Raw genomic sequence first — 22556 nt, forward strand, 5'->3', positions numbered from 1 at the left:
CTGTTTTTCCACACTTCACTTTCACAGTCCAGGTTTTGCTTGTGGATCAGAGAGCTTCTATACATAAAATAAGACTAAAGTCTTATCAGACCGTGGGAATCTTAAAATTTGATTTACCAGGTTTAACTGAAAGAGACCATAAATTAAAGATGTTTGTCTTTATAGCGTTCTGACAAAAAATAACATTTCATATAACTGTCCATTAAAAGATTTTTAAGCAAAAATATAGGTATGGGAACAAAATACACTACATCTGCCACAGTGAAATGGCTGCACTGATCCTGCAAGCCCTAGCAGCTGAGGGATTTCCCATGATGTACACTCTTCTGATTATTAACTGAGCACATTATATTCTGTTCCAGTGTCTGTTATGAAAAAGAACATGAACCATATGCAGCTTGATATGCAGATGTGTTTATAATTAAGGCCAGATATGTATATGCGTTTCAAACATAATTATTTGCTGTCAAGTAAAGCTGAAGTCTGATAAGCCAAATAAGCATGAAGGTGATTTACAGAAAAATAACCAGTTATTATGGAAATTGTTTTTCTAAAAAAAGGCGACTTCTTTGGGCTTAAGCATATGCAATAAAACACATCCTATTTGGCCATTATGCTGTGCCAATACAGTTAAAAACATTTTAAGACAGAAAGTAAGTATCTATGAGTAAAAAAAAAAAAAATGATGTTTCAGCGTGATGTTTCATGCTGAGGGATAAATGTTGAAGATCCAAAGTCCTGTTTGAAAAAAGAGAGAAGTGTGTTAAGTGAAATTGCATTTAGCCAAAGAAAAAAAAAAAGAACCACAAAACAGTCTGCTTGTAGCCCCTTTCCATTTTTTCAATATTTGAACTAAAAATATTCTCCAATTCAAGATTTACTGGGACTGAGAATTAGTTTTTTTTTTTTTCAAATATATCACAAAGCTTTTCTTACAGCACTAAAAGGAAAGAATAAAATCATCTATTTTAAGATTGGGGAACTGTATTAAAATGTATAATGGATTAAATGGTGTGAAATATTTTTTGGGGGGTTGGTCTATAGCTTTAGTCATTCATGAACTTATTCAAGGGACCTGATATAAGGAAGTTGTGTTTCTAAGATGAAAGTTTTGTTAAAATAAAATCACGCTTACTCAGAAGATCACAGTGGTCCAATCGCAATCAGAAAGAGAACTATGAAATAAAAGAAGAAAAAAAAAACCTACAGACTGCTGTTGTTCAGTCAAGGTCAGCAAAACCTGGCTCTTGGCAATTTAACTTCATTGTTAAGTGACTATTGTATATGTCATAGGTTAGTATCATAATTTATACAAACCAGCCATTAAAATCAATCCAATAGGTCCACGGCCAGGATCTGAAAAGACAAATTAAGGTTGAATCAAGAATTTAAGTGTCTTATCTTCTTTTCTTTTCTTTTTTTTAAATGTACCTTCATCTTTAATGTATTAATACATTTACATCAATACAGAAATTTACTATTACACATATGTACAGTACTCAAGTAATTTATTGGATCATCACCCAGTGGAAGGTTTATGCTGCAGCTGCAGTAAATTAACAGTATTGATTATTATTAAATAAATTAAATAAATATATTTAATGCTAAAATATAATTATTGTTGTTATCCATTATGTCAAAGAAGTATAACAGGAATGACTATTTGGCCATCGGGTCCCCAGCTGTTCATGTCTGCATTGGAGTGTAAAGTAGGTTTTTTACCCAGTGCACCTCACTGTGCAACAAATATGTCGTCACATCTGCTGGCATGCACCTCTTGATTTTTGTAACCTGACATGAGCTGCTATCATGTTTGCTTTTAACACCAGTTTAATGATATACGCCATACTCCCCAAAGTATCCACTCACCGATCCAAATCATTGAATTCAGGTGTTCCAATCACTTCTGTGGGCACCAGTATAAAAAAGCCACCTAGTCATGCAGACTGAATGACAGGATCCCACCTGTGCAACAAGTCCAGCCATGAAATTTCCTTGCTACTAAATATTACGCAGTCATCTAGTGGTGGTATTATAACAAAGTGGAAGTGAAGGCAGATGAGTGAAAACTTTTGGTGATATAGTCTATCAGTACAGAAGTTTAGAGATTCACAAATTATACAGAGGGAGAGCTTACGACAGTTTGAAAACGTGAGACTCTGTGGGTTGAAAAATACCCTGCAATGTCTTTGCCTATGGTTTTGACTCTTTATATATCAGCTCTGTGTGTTAAGTGACCAATGCAGAGAGTATACTGGCACCTTTTTCTTGGTTTATGCTGTCTCCAGAAAGGCTGATCTATTCAAGCTGTTGCAGCATCTAATTCTGTATAATCTAGGAATTAAGTTTCTGTATTGATATATAATTGAAATTGAAAAATGACACAATAATAGATTCACGTTATCTGCCAAGTTGCAGCAAGGTTAGAAAACTGAGAGGTGAAGGACCAGCAGAAAGGACACCAAAGCGTGACTCGGGTCAGCAGATATAACTTCACTTTGAGAGTGTGTCACTGTATGTGAGGGTATATCGAGCCCTTTATACCCAGAGCGCAGGATTGCTACAAACTGTTTCACCATATAAACATGAAACATATCGTCATATAACTAAGCCTCTGTCATAATTAAGATACTCTTAGTTTGCCAAGTGTATAAAAGCGCGCATTGGTGTATTTCTTTTTCTTCCCCAGCTGTAATATATTGTTACATTCATAAGCTCACCCATTAAAGCAGTTTAATTATTAGTTGTATTTTGACAAACATTTAACTTCGGCTTTTATTACAGATTCAACAGATAGAGGTCGCTCGTTTGTGCTCAATGTGTGCACATTTCCGGGGGAAACTCCGTTCGGACAATTTCTGCTGTTTATTCAAAATACCAGTTTTGCTAGAAATAAGTGGGACTCGGCTACAACATGGGTTAACCGCGACTGCGCTCACAGACTTAAGCTTTCCAGTTCGTCAGTGACGCGTTCCTTTCTGATCATCTGCCCTCTGTTTCTGAATAAAAAGTCACTCCTAGAAGCATCGAACACAACTACAAACTACTCCAAACTTTGGAAATCACGGCAGCGTAAATATTTCCCCCTTGAAAGGGAAAATCCTATAAGTACGTGCTTCTTGGACTACTCGAACGCCCCCTTTCAAAAGAAAACTTCGCTGTTCCTTTACTTCCGGTTATGACTTCTTCTACCAATCGTGTTGATGTGGAGGTTTTGTCTAGCGACATCTATCATTCTATTAAAGAAATACTGCAACGAGCGCACTCGCTGTGCACTCGCTGTGCCAAAAAGGGATTTCTGATATTTGCCCAAATGATTGCCGGTATTTAAATAGTTGTATGCATGTATGTATGGCTTATGTAGCGATTAACAAATGGTGGCAGGACAGATTACAAGTTTTACAGCCTCACTATTATTGGGGTAGGGTTAGGGTTGTGCAGTGCTGCCCTCTTACATTCACTGTCTGGATCGGTAGCGCTGCTGCTCTCCGACTTGATGGGACGTGGGGCCCGGGCTCTCAGGGAGGAACAGCGGGGATGTCAGACGGTGGGTTTATGTGGTTGGCTCAAAGTTCGAGGATCCAAGCGGTGGGATAATGGCAACCCAATAAAAAAATCTGTTAATCGCGCTGACAGGCTTGTAAACGCGCGCACCGGGTGGCCACTTCCTGAAATGCGAGTGAGTGCGCGCCTTTTCTTTTTGAAGTTTGCGATTATGGGATTGGTGCGATCTCGGGGTACTTAACGTGGGCTTAATTCTTCTCTCGCCCTCTCTCTCACTTTTAAATATATTTGTATAACAAAAATATTAATCATCACAAAAAGGCGGATCGCCAAAAAACGGCGTTACATTTTTCAGTAGCAAAACTGACCTTTAAGAACTGCGCAGTTGTGAATTTGTCGGATGTTGTTGACTCGCAAATCTACGATTTGAGACCAGGAGGAGACAAACCCAGTCTCAGTGAACTACGACAGCACGGAAAAATCGGAGGGTTGCGTCACCAAGAATTTTAAATCTGCAGTTCAATAATCAAATATGAGGATCCATCGGCTTTGGCAGACCCACTGGGGATAAATACATTATGTGAAATGATATTAATACGCAATATAATGTGCTAAATCATACAAAATTATAAGGCTTTACCACTAGGAATGAGCCCACATCCGCTAATACTGATTTAACATGCCGTTATCTACTTTAACTCCTACTCTAACATCCCAACCTGTAGTGGATACCGCCCCTAGTTTCAGTTCCATCACAATATTGTAATGTTGTCAGTTGTTGTGCTATCCAGCTCCAGCTCATAAAGGGTTATCTAAAACTTTTTTTTTCTCTATGTGAAAATAAAGTACATACTGTAATGGGAAGTCCCTCTGCTGGGCATCGGGTCAGAAGTCTTATACTGCATGCCTAAAGAGGAAGAAATATATTTAAGTAGCATAATTCTGTATGAATAACTAATTACATTTAAATAATTCATATATTGTGATTAGAAATAGAACGACTCGTTACTGTGAATTCATGATGGCACAGATGGCACATATATGCCTTTTAACCAGTTTGATACACAGCACAGTAGAAATTCAATAGCAATAAAATCTACAGCCTCCAAAATAATATTTCGCATGTACAGAGTTTATCCAGACTGCTTTAGACTGTACCGATTTAAACAGGTGCATTTAATGTAAGTCTGTGCCATATCATATTGACCATAATGCCCTCCCCCCCAATATTGTCCTCCCACAAAGAGACAAGTCCGGGCATGTCTGAGAGATGAGTTAGAGCTGGGCGTCCGACTTCGAAGATGAGTTACACAGAAAAGGGACAGTAGACAGCAGAGCACAGTTCCCAGCAAAGTATGCAAGAAAATAGGAGGAGGAACTTGCAGCTGGTGATGTGCGACCCAACTAAACAAAGAGTATTCACCAGTTGCGGTACTTCTGATAATAGAGGCAAATGGTGGATTTAAACAACCAATTAAAATGTTCTATCTAAGATGCAACACCCCAGGTAGAAAATATTTTTTCATCTTTATTATGTGCCTATATTGGTTCAGACTCCTGCAGAGTCACATGGTTATTTAGTTTATTCTGAATTTAGTGTTATTTTATACTTAAAAATTCCAGGGAAACAACACCCACACTCCTCATTTTAAAAGAAGGTTCGAACATTCATTTTCTTACATTTATAAATGCTGCTGTCTTCAAGCTAGATGCATAATATATATTTTTCTATATCGACAGAAATACTGTTATCATAGTTTTTTCTTGAAATATGTGGTATCCTTTTGAGGCTTTTTCGCCCAACCCTTATTTAATACTGCTTGCTGAGTTTAAACCAGCGGAACATGCAGCACCCTAACGACAGTGACAACAGTGAATAGCGCTATTGTGTTGATCGTCGTCTCCCATTCTGATTTTTTTAAACCTTATCTACACAGTTGTCTTAACAGTTCACAGTGAATTTATAATGTTTTTATATTGTATTAGATGTATGTTATTTAAATATTTTTAAACATGCACATTCTATTTAAATTTTATTTTGAAACTTGACGTCCAGGTATATTTTAACCAGCATTTCAACAAAGCCAGCGCAGAATGGCACCTTAATGGCCTACATACATGTTTTATGGATGTCTTGAATGAGTGATTCCTTTGCTTCTGGTTGGATTTCATTAGTGTCGTTTGAGCAGGTAATGAAGACAAAATCGGACTGGCATACTGTGCAGGTTTTAGGAGTCTTAGGCACAGGCGGTGGTATTTGAGAGCATTCTGAGAAAGCTTTCTCTCCATAGTTCAGGATATGGTCATTTTCGTCATATATTGTGTTGAGGCTGGAGCACTTGTCCTGATCCTTGCAGACCCAACAGTTTAGCCCATCTGCATTTAGAGAAATGGAAAATATAAATATAAACATGATTTCAGGTGTAAATGCATGCAAGTTAAAATTACATATTCTGATGGGACCTAGAATAATTCTTAGTATTGCATTTTATAACATTGTTGTAAGTCACCCCGCATTACACACCCTAAAAAGTAAGGCATACCCACAATGTAAAATGGAAAAATATTTGTTTTTCTGGTAATTACCATACAATTACAGTGTACCTAAAAATAAATTATAGTGTAATTAAATTACTTTCACAGTAACTTGAAAATATAATGTATATTCACTTTCTGGTACAATAAAATTGCAAATAAAGGGGCTCATTTAAAGTCAGATTTAATTACAGGGCAATTACGTCCTCAGTTGGGGTGTTGTATTACAAAGTGTTACCAATTTTTGAATAAAAACTTACTACAGCTTAGCTTACTCATGTTTTTAACACAGTAGATGTGCTGCAGGCTAAGTATATAAATAAACTGTCTGATCAAAAATATAAAAATATAAGTAATAGTTAAAAAAACTGCACATGTATATAAACTAGATATAAATAAATCTTTAAATACATATGAAGTACAACATACCATTAGATCCATTACAGGCAGGAAAGTTCATGATTAGAACTGCCACCACACAGAGATTGTAAACTGGAAAGAAAAAGTACGGGGCAGACTTACTCATGGAAAAAGTCACTATGAATTACTCCACGTGAGAATTTAAATAAAATTATACTCTTATTTAGGTACAGCAGTTATACTGATTGCATCATATAAGACTTTCCAGTATTTTGTCTAATCATGCATGTAAATGTAACATTAAAGAAACATGCCTCAGCAGAACTGCAATAAAATACAACAACAACTTTAACTATGTCCTCAGTGTTAAACATGCTAGATTTTTTGGCATTTAATATATCAATCTTTATGATTTAAAATGTAATATTTGCAATAAATGTATGCATGGCAGTTTTTAACAGATGCATATTGGAAATTTAATTACCTTTCCATTTTTTCCCAACAGCTCTTTTCTTGTAGCGGTTTTGGGCCGTCACTTCTTCCACTGGTGCAGCGCTTCCTGGGTTTTCTTTGGCGTCTGTGTTGGCATCCATGATGTTACCCTTATTTCCTACATCTTCCATGAGTGCCTCTGTAATGGCTGATGTTCCGGGTAAAGGCTTGAATACTTCCTCTCCCTTGCTATTATCGTCACGATCTGTGTATGTCTGGCAATTGAAGTTATTTTGCGGCCCACTTTGCATCCCAGCCAAACTGGACTTGATTAAGAATCCCTCTGTCATAGGTCTTGACTCAGGCGGGTATGGGTGTGGCTTGCTTTGTGCCATCATGGGGAACTGCTTCATGTGAAGAATGGGCCTCACACAACTCCCTGTGTCAGTTACAGGCAGGGCAATTTCTTCATACTTGTAACAGAACTTGTGCACCATGTCAGAAGAAAGACCTGCATCACTGTAATATAGAGGGGAAAAAATATTGTTTTTTGCTCCCATTTTTACAAGAAGTGTAAAAAACATATTTTATTAAAGAACTGTAAAAACCATGACAAAAGCATACCCGCTCTCCTGAGTGTGTAGATTATCACCATCTTTAAGTGAAAACATAACACAGTTAGTCTACTGAAAATCATTTTCATTTGCAAAACAGTTCATTTTACAGTCCTTAGATGTTTAACTACCAAAATACAAGCATATTTTTGTTTTTCCTTTTTAAGGAAATTCTTTTAATGAGTCAGCATAATGTGCAGCACTTAGGTAATATGGTAAAATAGGAACACTGCACATTGTTTTCCTGGGTTGCCATTGCAGTACATTAGCAGCACATGTTGTTCGTACTTTGTAATTTCTTACAAAATAACTTCAGCTGCAAAAAGTTAACAAAACAAATTTCGGTGCCGTAAAAATGAATAAAAGTTGTGATCTGAGTAAAAGTTGCGATTCCATTTCATTCCAAGCGAGGGCCTGGAATGAAATGCTACTACAGCCATTTTGCTGGTCTAGAATGAATGAAGAGCCTCAAAAATGAGCACACTAAGAGGAAAAACAACTGCCTTGCCGCCATTTTAAAAATATTGAATAATGCCGTGTCAATAAACAAACTAACCTCGTGGTTGAAAGTGGGGCAAATAATCCGACGGATAGACCATTTTCTCACGATGAGCAATAGTTCCACAGATAACCCCGTACTGGTTTTGTCCTCAAAGTGAGAGCAGGAGGAAATGAAAGAGCATATGACAGCTGGTGTACGTCATAATAAATATATTTTTTGCCACTAGATGGTGGTATTCTACTGAGGTTGATTGCATAGTGAACCTTTACTGAACCATGTAATAATAATAATGATATTATTTACCGCTTTGAAAAACGTAGTTAAAAAGTGCTTTACAGAACACAAAAGAAAATATAACTGTAAAGAAATATATATATTATATTTTTAATAAGTCTGTAATTCTCCGAAGTCCATTAAAATGGATAGGACATAGTGTAAGTAACAGCAATGGCACAGCATGTCCCAAAGCCACAACACAATGTTACAACTAATTAAACAAAACCTTAAAGGACGTCTGGTCTTCGCTTTTTTAATGCAACCAAGCGGCCATCCTTGGAATTCTTTACACTGCAGCCGTCAGCATGTGGACTATGGGCTCATTGCTAGAGAACTGCTGTATACGAGTAGATAGCCCATCTCCTTGTTTCGCAATGGCTTTTAGTTTTGTTTGTCTTTTTTTTTTTTTTTTTGGGGGGGGGGTTGCCAGATTTCTCTGCCAGTCAGTTTGTATTTAGACGATGGCTTAAAGAAATCCTAAGCAACAGCATTTGATTCAGTCATATACCTGCTTCTAATTGTGAAGCCTGAGCAAGCAGACATTTGGTTTAGTTTAGTATTCTATATCTCACGCGTTTTAATGGATTTCCTCATTGTTAGCTATTTTATTGTATTCTGTAAAGCCCTTTGTACTTAATTCTCAAAATTATTTTCTTCTTCTTCTTCTCTTTTTCTTCCCACCCCACCCTGATCTAATTTTAGTCATTGCTTTCAGTTTTGGTTAGTTTCATTTTTCTTCTTGTTTCTGTGAAGGAATTCCTGCTAGGTATCGTAAACCAAAAGCAAAAGTGGTGGCAGATAAATTGAAAATATCTATATTAGTGTTGGTACATAACAACAGTGCCAAGACACAATGTGCTAGTGCTGGTATAGACTTACATTAAAATAGATGAGTAAATAACAGCATGAGAGACCAGTTTATAATTTGATAATGCAACCAAAAACAATGCTGTTTTGTTTTTGTTTTTTTTCCTTCTTATTCATAAGGAGTCGCTACAGGAACTCAGTCTGCATGTACAAGATGTCCTTACTGATGCAGCCGTCTCCCTTTTCCCCTGGTATGAAGCAGGGGATTTTTTAAATGTTAGGTACTTGTGTTAATCTTTACACTATGGGGCCACTAGTTTAAAGCTGTACAATTTACCCAAACAAAAACCAATGAACTAAAAAGTTTCATTTCTTGTTTGTCGCCTTCCTTTTTGCTCACTTTTTCCTCTGTATCACAAATTATAAATTCAACCAAAAGGTAAAGTGCCAGGAAACATCATGCAAAAAGTGTTCCCTTGAGATTTATTTGAGATCACTTTGAAACAGAACAAAGGAAATACTGACAAGAAATGCTGTAAACCTTCTAGTGTGGTACCTAAAACTACAGCCAATGCTACAACCAGGATTTTAAACGTATAGAGGTGAAATAGAAATCCATATACACTTAAATAATTATTCAGTGAAAATGTTGCACTGCTGCAGTGGCTAACACTATTGTCTAACAGCAAGACGTTCCTGGTTTGAATTTGCAAGCCAACTGAGGCCTTTGGGTATGGTTTGCTGTGGCTCTCTCAGGGTACTGTAGCTTCCTCCTACAGTTCAAAGAAATTCATAACAGATTAGCTGGTAATGCTAAAATGCCAATTGTTGTGAGTGTGACTAGTTGCCTGTCTCTGTGTTAGCCCAATGATAGATTGAGGGTAATGCATATGGATCTGTCCTGGACGTGTGTCTCTTCTCTTCCAATTACCCTGAATTGGACAAGTGGTTAACCTGAGTAAGTTTCAAATTATATAATAATCTTTTATTCAGTTAATATTGTTTTTCTCCTTCACAAAGGCAATGAATTAAAATCTGCTGGGGAAAGTCCAACTAGTTCTTACACATTTTTTGTTAGTCTGAAAACAATTACGGTATGAATCGACTGTAGTATAGAAATCGTGCTTTATAAACAACAAATTGTTTTGGGGGGTTTTGTGACACACCTTGCTAAAACCCAAAGTTTCAGCAACCCACCACATATTTATGATTTTTAGTAGTAGCAGCAAGGAAATCCTCAGTGCATTATATACAGTCATTCCAGTATAATCAGTGTGTTTTACTTTTATAATGACAGCACACACTACAGTAGAGAGCTTGTACATAATTTGCTTGTACACAATTTTGTATCGGTGTGATGTATGAATATATACTAGAGGGATTTCTGCTACCACATATTTATGATTTGACTCAATGGGAGTTGTATACCTGGTAGGTCACCACATTAGTTAGAAAACCACAACATTTTCATAGATTTACATTTGAAAGAAATAAGCTAAATAAGTCTCAAGTTGACTCCATGAATGTGAAATGAAGAAAAATAATAAATGAACTGCAACCATGTTTTGAATCTCCTACAACAATTTTACAAAACTCTCTAAGCTGCAACTTATTGAAATATGACATCAAGAGAACAGTAGGATGAAGTTTGAAGCCACAAACGTTGAAATCTTTACAATAGACTGCTTCTACATACAGTCATATATACAGTATATACATGTCCATATGTATACATGTATACATGCATATGGTAACCATAGCATTCAATTATAGAATCATTTTTACAAAGAAATGTTTCAAATGAATGAGAAATTGGTTGTAATAGAATTGAATATATGGAGAACAAATTAAATGGCTTTATTATTACTGTTACACAGGCCAACTAGATACAAGATCAAGAACAGAGCCTTTAAAATTCAGAGTAAGTGTGAACACAACACGAGTTTTCTTATGTTGTTATGTTTTTTCTGGAATTTGTATTTAGAGCTTGTTTCTGTGCTGCCATGATTAGTGTCTCTGTGCTGTTTTTCAGTCCAGCTTTGTCCAGCCACTGGTAGGATTTCTGGATGTCAGCCATTTCCTCTATCCGCCAGTGGTACTTACCGTGCAGGGGCCTGTCCTTCCATGATGGCTCCTCCAGTTGCTACTCTACTTTACTGGGTTTCTGTTGCCTGAGGTATTCACTGAGTACGTGGATGAGAAAACTCTTCATTGTCTCATCCTGGACAGTGGTTCTGAAACTCACCAGTACCGGGCATCATTCCTTACACTTAGCGTACTCAGTCTCAGGGTGCTGGACTGGGGTGATACCTTCCGTGCTTAGTCAGGAGCGTCTTTGTCTTGATGTTACTGGCTTCCATCTCCTTCTTTAGGCAGCTTATTATCCCAGCAGGGTACCTGATCACTGGCAGGCCGTAGCTGTTGATAGCCCAGATCTTGTTCCTAATATTCAGCTGACTCCTTAGGACTTGCCTGACCCTCTGCAGGTACTTGGGGGTTGCAGCTTTCTTAGTGGCCTCTTCATGGTTCCTATTCACCTGGGTTCAGGCCTATGCAGAACAGCAGCGGGGAAAGCTCATCTCCTTGGTAGATCCCGCACTTGATGGTGTCTTGTGCAATAGGCTTGAAGTTGGCCTCCAGTGTTGTTTGCCACATCCCCATCAAATTCTTGATGAAGGCTCTCAGGGTCCTGTTGATCTTGTATTGTTCTAGGCATTCCACGACTCAAATGTGGGTCGTTGAGTTATAGGCCTTCTCAATCTGGGCAGTGCACAGGTTGGTCAGTCTGGTCTTGCAGTCTTGGGTGACTGTTCTGTCTACCAGGAACTGGTGTTTTGCTCCTCTGGTATTCCTGCCAACTCCTTTCTGTGCCCCACTCGTGCATTGAGTCATGTGCCTATTCATCTTAGCGCTGTGATGCCTGATAGGGGCTTCCATGTGGTACTGGGGCAGGTTATAGGCCGGTAGTTGGATGGAACCAGTCCCTTCTGGGGGTTCTTGGGGATCAGGACTGAGCAGTTAGCCATTCTGGGTGTGTTTCATCCATTAGCAGCCTGCTCATTTGTGCTACCAGATGCTCATGGAGTGCAGTCAGTTTCCTCAGCCAGTAAACGTTAATTATGTTGAGGCTTGTGGTGTCCAACTTGTCCATAATGGAGAACCTTTTTTGCCACTGTGATGGTTGCTGGACCCTGTTCAGGGAGGTCTGTCTGATCTGCTCTTAGATTCACTAGCCACTGTTATGTGTTGCAGCCTTCTCCCATATGCTCTTCCAGTATTGCGCCATCTCCAGACACAAAAGTTTGGACACACCTTCTTATTTAATGTTTTTCTTAATTTTTACTACTTTCTACTAGAGATGGCATGATAACAATACCACTTTTTTATGTCCGATACCGATACCAATATCATACATTTGGATGTCTGCCAATACCGATATGAATCAGATATAGTGTATTTTATAATCAATAAAACTGTCTTTTTTAATATCTTGCTGCATTTTGTAAAAGTTCTGTCATGGCAAATGGGATGAGCCGTGAGGAGAAAATAAATGAGGCAGGCACTTGCTGAGATGTGAAGGTGGTTTATTGTAAAATAAAGCACAAGGTGAAAAATGGCAAAATGGAACTAAAGATAATCTAAGCTGGGAAAAACTAAACTACTAAACAGCAAATATGAACACGAACATGAAGGAGGGTGAGCAGAGGCATATCAAGGTGGATGGCAGGGAAAACACACGGAGAATACACAGTTAAATCACAGATAGACCAGCGACTAGTACACAAGTAGAAACAACTTAAATACACACAGACACACAGAACTTCACTGTAAAACAGGAAACAAGAAACAGAAAAAAGGACGCTGACTTGACGCTGAACTAAACCGTTAAACAGAATAAACTGAAACATAGAAAATAATATTCAAAACAGGATAACAAAAGAATCAGAACATAAATCATAATACAGAAGAATACCAAAACATAAGAAACTGAAAATGCTGGGTCAAAATGAACCACAACCCTGACAAGTCCATACTCAAATTTTAAAAAACAAAACACTACTGCTATTCTGGTATACCTGTATGCTAAAAATACACTGCACACAAAATATTTCATAGTTCAGCAATACTGATCAATCTAATAAACCTTTTTCCCAAAGGAAAAAATACGTTAAATACCAGCTTACCTCTGGCGTCCAGGGCATAATTGGCCGCTTTTGACGACTTTTGATTTTACCTCTATGTTTCACCTTCAAAAACTGTTTATGTTGCCTTATTTGGTATCATTATTTTCAGCACAACCTCTAAGATCTGAAATGTGAGTTATTTTTTCGTTTTGACATACTATATTTACACAATTAAAATGTAAATTTAGACAAAAAATTAAAATCCAAGTAGAAAACAAGTTATATTTTTTACAGTAAAAACCACAAACATGTTTAATGAAGCATTTTCATAACTTATAATGCAAATAGAAATTGTACATTTCTAAAAAGTTATGCACACGTTTTACAAACAACAAAGTTATATGGAACTATTTACCTAAAAATGCAGCCAAGGCCTCAGGCGTTTTTTATATAACCATTTAAATCTATTTACAGAACAATCAGGTGTTCTGCATCAAATAAGAAGGCACAAAAATTACTTGTGCCACTCCAAAAAAAATGTTTCTGTCCACTATAAGACAGAGGAGAACACCACTGGCCTAAACCCTGCAGGTCTGTCAACAGGAGCTGTATCAGTCCAGTTTTACATGTGGAGACAGCATTTACACTGGAATTTGCCTTTAGTGGCTTTTTTTGGAGCAAATGTGACATCCATCAGTGTAACTGACACACAAAACAAAACAATGACTACACCACACACTAACTATAGCCTCGCTAAATGTCACTAATGTCTCACAAAAACTCGCTTTCACTCTTTCTTTCTTTCTTTCTTTCTTTCGCTCGCCCGCTTTCTCTCGTGGCATCTGCTGCAGTCGTTTTGCTGCTTGTTTCCTCTTTGTGGTGCAAAGTGGGCGATAAACAAACAAGAGAGACGGACTTGTGACAGAAAAGCCGATCATTGATCATTTTCATGACTGAAGTAGCAGCAGGAGAGAGAGAGGCAGTCGCTCCATATATCGGTTGTTAAGCTTAACATGGAAATGCTTTACAAACATTCAGAGATGAACTTACACACTTGCTTTACTTCTCAGGGATAGCTATCTCGGAGATGAAATGCCGGTTTGGAAGCACGTAGCGAGGCTCCAAGTGCTCAACCAGACCGCTGACAGGCCTCGCACGCCACAGCCGCTCTATCACGTGACGCATACTGCTCCGACGTGCTACGGTTATGAGCTGAGTTACGCCATGTCACAAGTTTTGTGAGGTGCTTTCCTGATATTTAATTAATCGGATTACATGTTTTATTTCTCTCCAATATCCGATCCAGTAATTTAGGTCATTATCGGACCGATACCGATACGTAAAATCTGATCGGTCCATCCCTACTTTCTACATTGTAGATGCATACTAAAGATATCAAATACATGAAGCAAGGTATATGGAATTATAGAAAAGATATCCATCCATCCACCCATGCATACATTTTCTTGTGCTTATCCTTGTTATGATTTGGGGGGGGGGGGGAGCAAAGGGTGGCTATTTTGAAGAATAAAACATGTTTTGAATAATTTCACACTTTTTTGTTTACTAGATAATTCCATATGTGTTCATTCATAGTTTTGTTAAAAACCTAATAATAGTTCAAAACCTGCTAACACTAGCAGCACGCTAGTGTTAGCAGGTTTTGAACTATTATTAGGTTTGTGCTCACATTGGCTCAGCTTGTATTCAGCAGTTTCAGTCTAAAGCACAAGACAGCTAAGGCTGATGGTAATTTAAGTATTTTGGTAGGTAATTGTACCAGTTAATAATTTGCATAAGGACATATCTGCATATTTCATCATCCCTTCTTTTTCATTTTAGCATTTTTAGATGTACACATGTATATGTATACATATAACCACTAGCACTGCTGTTATATTTATTATGGATGTTGCTGCTATTTTGTTTTCCACACGGTCATCCAAATGTTAAAACTCTGGTCTCTGGCTCTGTCTTCTCTCCCACTGTGACAGCACGTGTCCTGTTTATCAAACATTATCTCATACCTGCATTTGTATTTACGCTGTGCTTCTTTCTTCACTTGTAATTAGTGTGCTACAGGATAGGACTGGCTTTGCTTGGGGCCATGAATCAGATTCAGGAAGGTGTGGAACAGGTTTAAAGAGCGTTAACAATGTCAACTCGTGTTCAGACCTGACAGAGCTGCGTTCCCTCAACAGCATAAAGGTAGGAAGAGAATCTTTTGTGGTTTAGAGATTCAAGAACAAAAAGGATCAAAGATTATATATATTTTAGCTTTGAGTGGTTTTAAATTTAAGTACAATTAAGTAATTGAAAAGTGTGTTTACTGAGGAGCTTCTCATGTATGTTTGTAAAACCTTGAGTTTGTCTTAAGTGAAAATGATTTGCTATACTGTGATCAACTTTAGTCATTCAGATACTGTGACTGCAAATGTTCTTGATAATAAGGACTATTTTGAAAGTTAAAAACTGCCTTCTTCAATCTCTTCTCTTGTGAACTGACCAGTCTGTCAACATTTCCTTCCTGTTTTGACTACACAGCTCTCTGGCTCTTTGAAAACCTGTTGTATAATCCTGACATCAAGTCACTCTGCTGTCAGAATATTTGAAATGATAAGTGTGGTTGTAGATCAGGGTCCTGGTGTCTTTATTTATACAACAGCTTCAGTTACAGCTGAGTTACTGAGAACAGCCTGCCTGAACTTTACTATTCAGGTGCTCACTGCCCAAACTGTATTTCTAATTAAATAAATTAATTATAATTTGAGGGAAACAAAATGGTAGTTCAGTGAGATTATCAGTCTGTGGAACATTTTCATTCTTCTTAAGAATTTTCCGGTAAGGAATCTACGGTATTACTCAAGAGTGGTAACGCCCTTCCAGGGAATATTTTTTTTAACTGAAGTTTATGTCTGACAGTCTGCTGACACCAATGAATGTTAGGTTGAAAGGTGAGTGAGAGCAGTTTTTCAGTCTCAGTTTGTTTGTGATTACGTTCGATATCTCAGTGAGATCTGAAAAAGGTAAACACATTTTATTTGCTGTAAGTTAAAATGGCAATACGCTAAATATAAATATAGTCAGTGCTGTTTAAATCACCTGAATTTATTTGCTTTTTACTTTTACTTTTATTTATCAAGCAATATCTCTAGATAGTTACTGCTATGTTAGCTACTAATATTTTATATTTAATCTTGATCATTAAGGATACTCACAATGTGGTTTAAGAAGCATATTAGTCATATTTAATAATAATAAGTCATATTTTATAGTCCGTAAAATAACCTTGCTGTCCTGAATTGCTTTACTGAATTGTTGTTTTATCAATGTCTAAAGTGGAAAGTACCAAAAGTCACAGCAGCTAGTACCAGAAACAGAACAGAGTGATTTCAAGATCATCAAAAGCACTGAAAGTACAGGGTATTACTCACAATCGTTCTCCACCAAACATAAATATTTACTGGCTTGTATTACAATTACTCACGCTTATATCATATAACTAAACATTGTAGTTGTCACCAAACCTGAATATACTACAGAATATACTCCTTGTTATCAATTCTATCATTCTTTGTTTTGTGAGTAAAATGACCCTCCCCTCACTCTAAGGCTCTCACAGCATCTCCTAGATGGCGTACTCCACCAGCACCCTTGCAGAGGGCTGTTTTGGGAAAGTGTACAAGGAGAAGTACAATGATACCTGGGCTGCTATTAAGAAAGTTCCTCAGCATCTCATCAGCTGGAAGGATCTGGAGAGAGAGAGTGAAGTGTACAAGTAAGCATATTAAGCATGGTTAATATTTTCAAAGACAAAAACAGCAATATGACATTATTACAAAACATAGTTGTATAAAATATATGGCAGACGGTGTAATTGCTGACAGACATTTAATACTTTTTTGCTTGCTTTTAACTAAATGTAACTGTTTATATGCTTTTTATTGCTAAACAGAGAAAACTATCATTCTGCATGTTTTTTATAGGCAAAAAGCATGTTCTTTATGCATTAACAGTCACATCACTGATAATTGATTTAAAGCTGGTTACATGGGTCCCCAGTAAGTATTTATTTCATACCTTCTATTTACTACATATTAGCATTGTCATTTCTGGGCTATAACCAAAGAGCATCATGGTGTAAACCATAATATTAAAAAATGTGAATTGCACAAACACCTACTGGCCAAGACTTGTCGGCCTTCTACACTCAGAACTGCCTTAAACTCTCCACAAAGTGCTTGAAACATTGCTCAGAGATTTTTGTTGATATTGGCATCATAGCTTCACACATGTGCTGCAGATCTGTACTTGTATGATCAAAATCTCCTTTTGCACCACAACCTTGAGGTGCTTTGAGAAAAAAACTGAGTTCTGGTCATTCTTTAGATCATTATAAAGGTATCTATCTATCTATCTATCTATCTATCTATCTATCTATCTATCTATCTATCTATCTATCTATCTATCTATCTATCTATCTATCTATCTATCTATCTATCTATCTATCTATCTATCTATCTATCTATCTATCTATCTATCTACCTACCTACCTACCTACCTACCTACCTACCTACCTACCTACCTACCTAGGCAGTATTATGAGGTTTGTTCTTGTTACTGTAAAAGGGAGTTTTCCCTTCCCACTCTTGCCAGGTACTTATTCAAAGCAAGCTCATGGTTTGAATTTCTGTTGCCTACCTGCCAGCTTGAACCATTTTCCTTAGGCCTCTGATATCAACAAGGCATTTAAAGAAGGGGTAGATCAGCAGTTTCTGAAACACTGCCATCAACCAACCACCCCATTTTCAAATGTACTTTAATCAACTTTCTTCTCTATTCTGATGCTCTGTTTTATCTTCATCAGGTGGTCTTGACTATGTGTTAATTAACTGCTAAAAAATTAAAGTAATACTATTTAATAAGAGTACAGCATAAAGTCAATTAAACGTCTGGGGTATTGATATGGCCAGTTAAGTAGCAGAGGTTGTTGTTAATCAGTTTCAGCTGCTGTAGTATTAATGACATTAACAACAGCTTTACTAGAGGAGCAACAATGAGATAACACCTAAATCAGGAGTGGTTTTACAGGTGGAAGACACTGACATCTTTTTCCTCTTTAGCATTATTGACCAATTTTTCTTTCACAAGTTTTGCATTTAGCTAGGGTCAGTGTCACTACTGGTAGCATGAGCACTGCCAGAGTCCTACAAAATGATCTTCAGCAGGCCACTGATGTGAATGTCTCTGATTAATCAATCTGATCAATACAACTAGAAAAAGACTTCATGAGAGTGGCCTGAAGGCCTGACTCATCTAGTGGCCTCTGAATCAAAACCTGAATGTTTGCACATAATTCCCTCACCTGATGCTAGATGATCCAGGTGGTTTTGAATGTTTTAGAAAAAGAAAACGCCCAGTTTATTTTGTTTTGATTTTGTCAAAATCTTCTTTTCTCCATGACTTGTTACCACTGATCTGCAGCAAGTCAAAACATCCCAACATAGTGAGGCTTCTGGGCAAAATAATTCTTAAAGATGGAAAATGGATCATTCCACTAGAGTTTGTCTTCGGAGAGGACTTGGAGACCACCATCTTCAAGGCGTCAAAGTCTAAAATATCGGTGAGGTTACTAGAAAAAAGACAAAAGAAATGAAAGTTGAAATTAAGAAAAATTGTTTGCATGGTTTGCAGGTCACCACTGCCCTTTGACTCACTCCTTTGCTTTGCTGTGTGTTTTGTGTAGGGTATAAACCAAGAACAATTGCTGTTGTAATATTACCTATTATCTTCTGTTGTGTAACATTTTATGTATTTTAGCATGCAATTGCCTAATTTATTTCACACTTTAATAAGTAGTTTAAAGATTTCCAACTCAGGTAAGCATGAAAGTCAATGTGACCCTGGTCGTCCTAAAATTGGTCTCATATTTATTTTTACCACACAGATGACTCCAGCTAATAAAGGCACAATCATTGTCGGCATGTGTGAAGGGCTGCTTCATCTACACTCCAGAGACATTGTCCATCAAGATCTCAAGCCTGAAAACATTATGGTGAGTGGAAATTTAGATTTCTTTATCACAATGTTTCTTTTTAACATGCAGATTTGAGCATATGTCGACTCTGAATAAGTCTTATCCCTCTGGTAGGTAAAGAAGTTTTTGTCATTTGTTTGTTTTTTTCTTTTTTATTTGCAATGTCAAAGTCAACTTACGCAAGCTTTGGTTGTCTCAGAGATTAAGTAATGTAGGGCAAAGCACATGCGTCTGTCACAGTGAAACTACGAATGGTTCGTTACGCATATACTTGTCTCAAAACTTTAAAGACATACGTGTGGCTGGTATCATAAAACTGATCATGGCAAAAAAACACCATCCCATATTCTTTGTCGCTTTTCAAAATCACAAGATTACAAAATGCTTTAACAACAAAACAAGCATCTGAAAAGACAGTCAGCTAAAGATCAACAGAACCAGATAAAAATAATAAAAAAAATCAATAAATAGAAAAGCTAGTAATTCTGTGCAGACTCTTCAGAGAAACTATCTCTGAGCAGAAGCTGGTTGCACATTATCCACCGTATAAAGCTGTATGAGGTGTATTTTTTTTTAGTCAATATTTAATGTTTGCTGAACAATGTTTGTTCTTTAGGTGGAGCATAACACAAACAGAGCAGTAATTATTGATCTGGGACTGGCCAAGTTCTTCAGACGTGGTCTAAACTCTGCAATGGACATGGGGAACGAGGCTTACTCGGCTCCTGAGGTGCTGCAGAGGGGTAGCCAGAGAGATCAGCGTTCAGACGTCTGGGCCATGGGAAAAATCATAGCTGAGCTCTGTGCCCGGATTCGTCTGTACACACCCAGCGTCTGTCCTGACAAAATCAAGGATGTTTTAAAGGACCAACCATACTGCCCTGCTGTGTGTAGGATGGTGGACCAGAATCCATCTCTGAGGGCCTCTATGGGCGGGGTCATTAGTGATATTCGAAGAGCTGCAGGAATGGGCATTGTCACCAACACACCCATTCAAAAAGATCATCTTAAACCACCTACACCTCACTTTAATGCCAGAAACCAGTCCCCATCACCTCCGAACAGAGATGCACATCTGCCAATCAGGGACCCATCACCAATCAATCGAGCTGCATCTCCGCTAATCAGGGACTTATCGCCGATAAACCGAGGTGTTTCTCCACTTAACAGGGATCCATCACCGTTAAACAAGTTTGACATACATCAGTCACCTATGAATAAGCCTACAGGGCGGATATTTGAACGTTCTCCTAGACCAGAGATAAAACCTTTGCCTCGGACTGGAGTGCACCTTCCTCCTTCCCCACAGAGGCAAGAGGACAAGAACAAAAATCACGATCTGGTGCCGAAAGGTGGATCAGAACTCGCACAGGACCTCAGGAAAATGAAGTTGTTACACGAAGCTGCCAAGGATCTTCCCTGCAACCTGCCAACGACAGGGAGGGTGGTGGTGCGGCGTTTTGAGGAGAAAAACGGGGAAATGGGTTCATGGGAGCAGACCGAGGTGGTGACTCGTGATGGAAAGATAGTCAAGTTTGATGATGTCAAGTTTAACAGCAAATGAGAGTATCTGGGAGAGTTACAAAATAGTTGTATGTTCACTCAGCTTAAAGAGTAGACTGAGTTTAGGTGCAGTAGACATTGCATGGTATGTAACAGGATATAAATTTTTTTTAAGGAATTGATTAGTTTTGAGTTATTTCCAAATTAAAACTTTCCATTAGCGTATGCTTAGTTCCAAATTTATTTTTAAAAATATCAATTTCAAGTGCAAACCTAGATGTTGTGGATTTTGGTATGCATTATGCTCACTGTAAGCTCTGTGAGTGAGACTTGTAATGAGATTATCTCCAATTGAAAAACTGATAGTTATATATATTTTCTGTTGGCTAAAATGTGCAATGGTGATTACATATGAAATGTGTTTTGATAGTTTTGGTTAAATAAATGACTGTGAGAAATTAAGGGCAGGGAATGTGGGTGTGGTATACAGAATGGGTCTGTGGTGTATTGTCTGCTTAATATGTCTGCTGTTTTTTTTAACTAGTGATCTAATCTTTAAGCTGTACTGTGCATCAGTCTCTCCTGTGTCTGATAGTCGTTTTTTTTTAATGACTGTAAAGTAAGACAAATAAATCCAGCAATCTTTATCTTTGAGTTGCTGGAACCAACAAGTGATTTGTAGATGGGTTGATTTGATGCTATTGTGTGGCAGAAGTTCTTGCTACACTGCTCTTTACACTTCAAAGTGAACAAAGGTGATGTGTTAGTCCACACCCCATTTACAAGAACAAGAAGAACCTGTTTTATTTTTTTTGTAATTACTCTTGCAGTAATAAAGTACATCTTCCAATCTCATGTAGTTGTACACATCAGCATTAAAGTTGCTTTTATTGTTTATATGTGCTCTTAGCAGTCTGTGTGGATTTTTTTTCACGGCCTGAAGGGGAAAGCTCTGAGTTGAGACTGATTTACTGTCACTGGTGGGACCATTTCACATTTGGCTTCCTCCTTGAAACCGTGGCACTGTTTAGATGACCACCTGTAAAGGATCAGTGATTTGAGGTTTCTACATGAATATAAACTTAGGTCAACAACTGCCATTTGGTTTCAGTTGTTTCTACATCTGTTAACACTGCAGTCCATCTTAGCCACATGGATCAAGGAAGTGGGTTGTGTGGTTTCCTTGTAAAGCTGAGCAACTGACAACTTTTATTTATGTAGAATGTCATGTGAATTAGCAATGCTTCGTAAAGAATTACACAAGTGGTATTAAGTCCTGGTTCTGTAAGTCGTGTGTTTTTAAATATGGCATTAAATGCATATTTGTATTGTTGCCTCTTAGCTCCATTTGAGATAATGATGTGGTGCAAGATGTGGGTGAGTTAAACAAAATTAGGTTTGGTATTATTATCACATTTATTATAATTTTAAGATTTTCTGTTATCTCACTTCAAATGTAATTTTTTTCACAAGCACACCACAGACTGGATTAGTATGGACATGCACTCTGTATCGGTGACTGCTTTTGGCAGCCACATGAGGTTATAGTATGCCCTCTTTTGGATATTTGGATAAGTGCATTTGTCTGTTTTAGTAGTAACCGATGACAGTGAGAGACAGTTTATGATTTTTGACTATAAGGTGATTGTGTCTTACTATTTTCAATTAAAATAATCATTGCATGTCTTAAAGTACATAATACTGCCTATAAAATATTTTCAGATAGAAATGTGATGCAAATACAATCCACTCTAGAGACACGATGTTCGCCTTGTAATCGGAAGGTTGACGGTTCGAGCCCCGGCTTGGACAGTCTCGGTCGTTGTGTCCTTGGGCAAGACACTTCACCTGCTGGTGGTGGT

General features: G+C 37.6%; 2 protein-coding genes across 10 annotated transcripts; one reads left to right on the forward strand and one right to left on the reverse strand.

The window, feature by feature from the left end:
• Nucleotides 1-398: 398 nt before the first annotated feature.
• LOC146699077 (uncharacterized) lies at nucleotides 399-8547 on the reverse strand. 6 transcript variants are annotated; one of them, XM_085472013.1, is made up of 9 exons: nucleotides 8002-8547; nucleotides 7456-7486; nucleotides 6884-7350; nucleotides 6469-6531; nucleotides 5623-5880; nucleotides 4358-4411; nucleotides 1318-1356; nucleotides 1136-1175; nucleotides 399-738 (listed from the first exon to the last, which is right to left on the reverse strand). In XM_085472013.1, exons 1-8 carry the CDS (start codon nucleotides 8042-8044, stop codon nucleotides 1144-1146), a joined length of 987 nt encoding a protein of 328 aa, XP_085328139.1. In that variant the 5' UTR covers nucleotides 8045-8547; the 3' UTR covers nucleotides 399-738; nucleotides 1136-1143. The 6 variants fall into 6 exon arrangements, 5 of the variants coding, with proteins under 5 accessions (XP_085328139.1, XP_085328141.1, XP_085328138.1 ...); XM_085472015.1 differs by lacking the exon at nucleotides 1136-1175 and having other exon boundaries at nucleotides 5723-5880; XM_085472012.1 differs by lacking the exon at nucleotides 1136-1175.
• A 5740-nt stretch (nucleotides 8548-14287) lies between these two features.
• On the forward strand, nucleotides 14288-21591 carry LOC146699078 (uncharacterized). 4 transcript variants are annotated; one of them, XM_085472018.1, is made up of 6 exons: nucleotides 14288-14397; nucleotides 15227-15362; nucleotides 16767-16932; nucleotides 18639-18777; nucleotides 19102-19209; nucleotides 19808-21591. In XM_085472018.1, the coding sequence occupies exons 3-6, from the start codon at nucleotides 16787-16789 to the stop codon at nucleotides 20753-20755; spliced, it is 1341 nt and encodes a 446-aa protein (XP_085328144.1). In that variant the 5' UTR covers nucleotides 14288-14397; nucleotides 15227-15362; nucleotides 16767-16786; the 3' UTR covers nucleotides 20756-21591. The 4 variants fall into 4 exon arrangements, with proteins under 4 accessions (XP_085328144.1, XP_085328143.1, XP_085328145.1 ...); XM_085472017.1 differs by having other exon boundaries at nucleotides 16777-16932; XM_085472019.1 differs by lacking the exons at nucleotides 14288-14397; nucleotides 15227-15362 and adding an exon at nucleotides 15383-16108 and having other exon boundaries at nucleotides 16777-16932.
• The last annotated feature ends 965 nt before the right edge of the window (nucleotides 21592-22556 follow it).

The sequence above is a fragment of the Copadichromis virginalis genome, linkage group LG11, assembly GCF_057382275.1.
Source record: "Copadichromis virginalis isolate Kocher_CV1m ecotype Utaka linkage group LG11, C_Virginalis_male_GT1.1, whole genome shotgun sequence".
In the NCBI taxonomy this organism is placed as follows: domain Eukaryota; kingdom Metazoa; phylum Chordata; class Actinopteri; order Cichliformes; family Cichlidae; genus Copadichromis; species Copadichromis virginalis.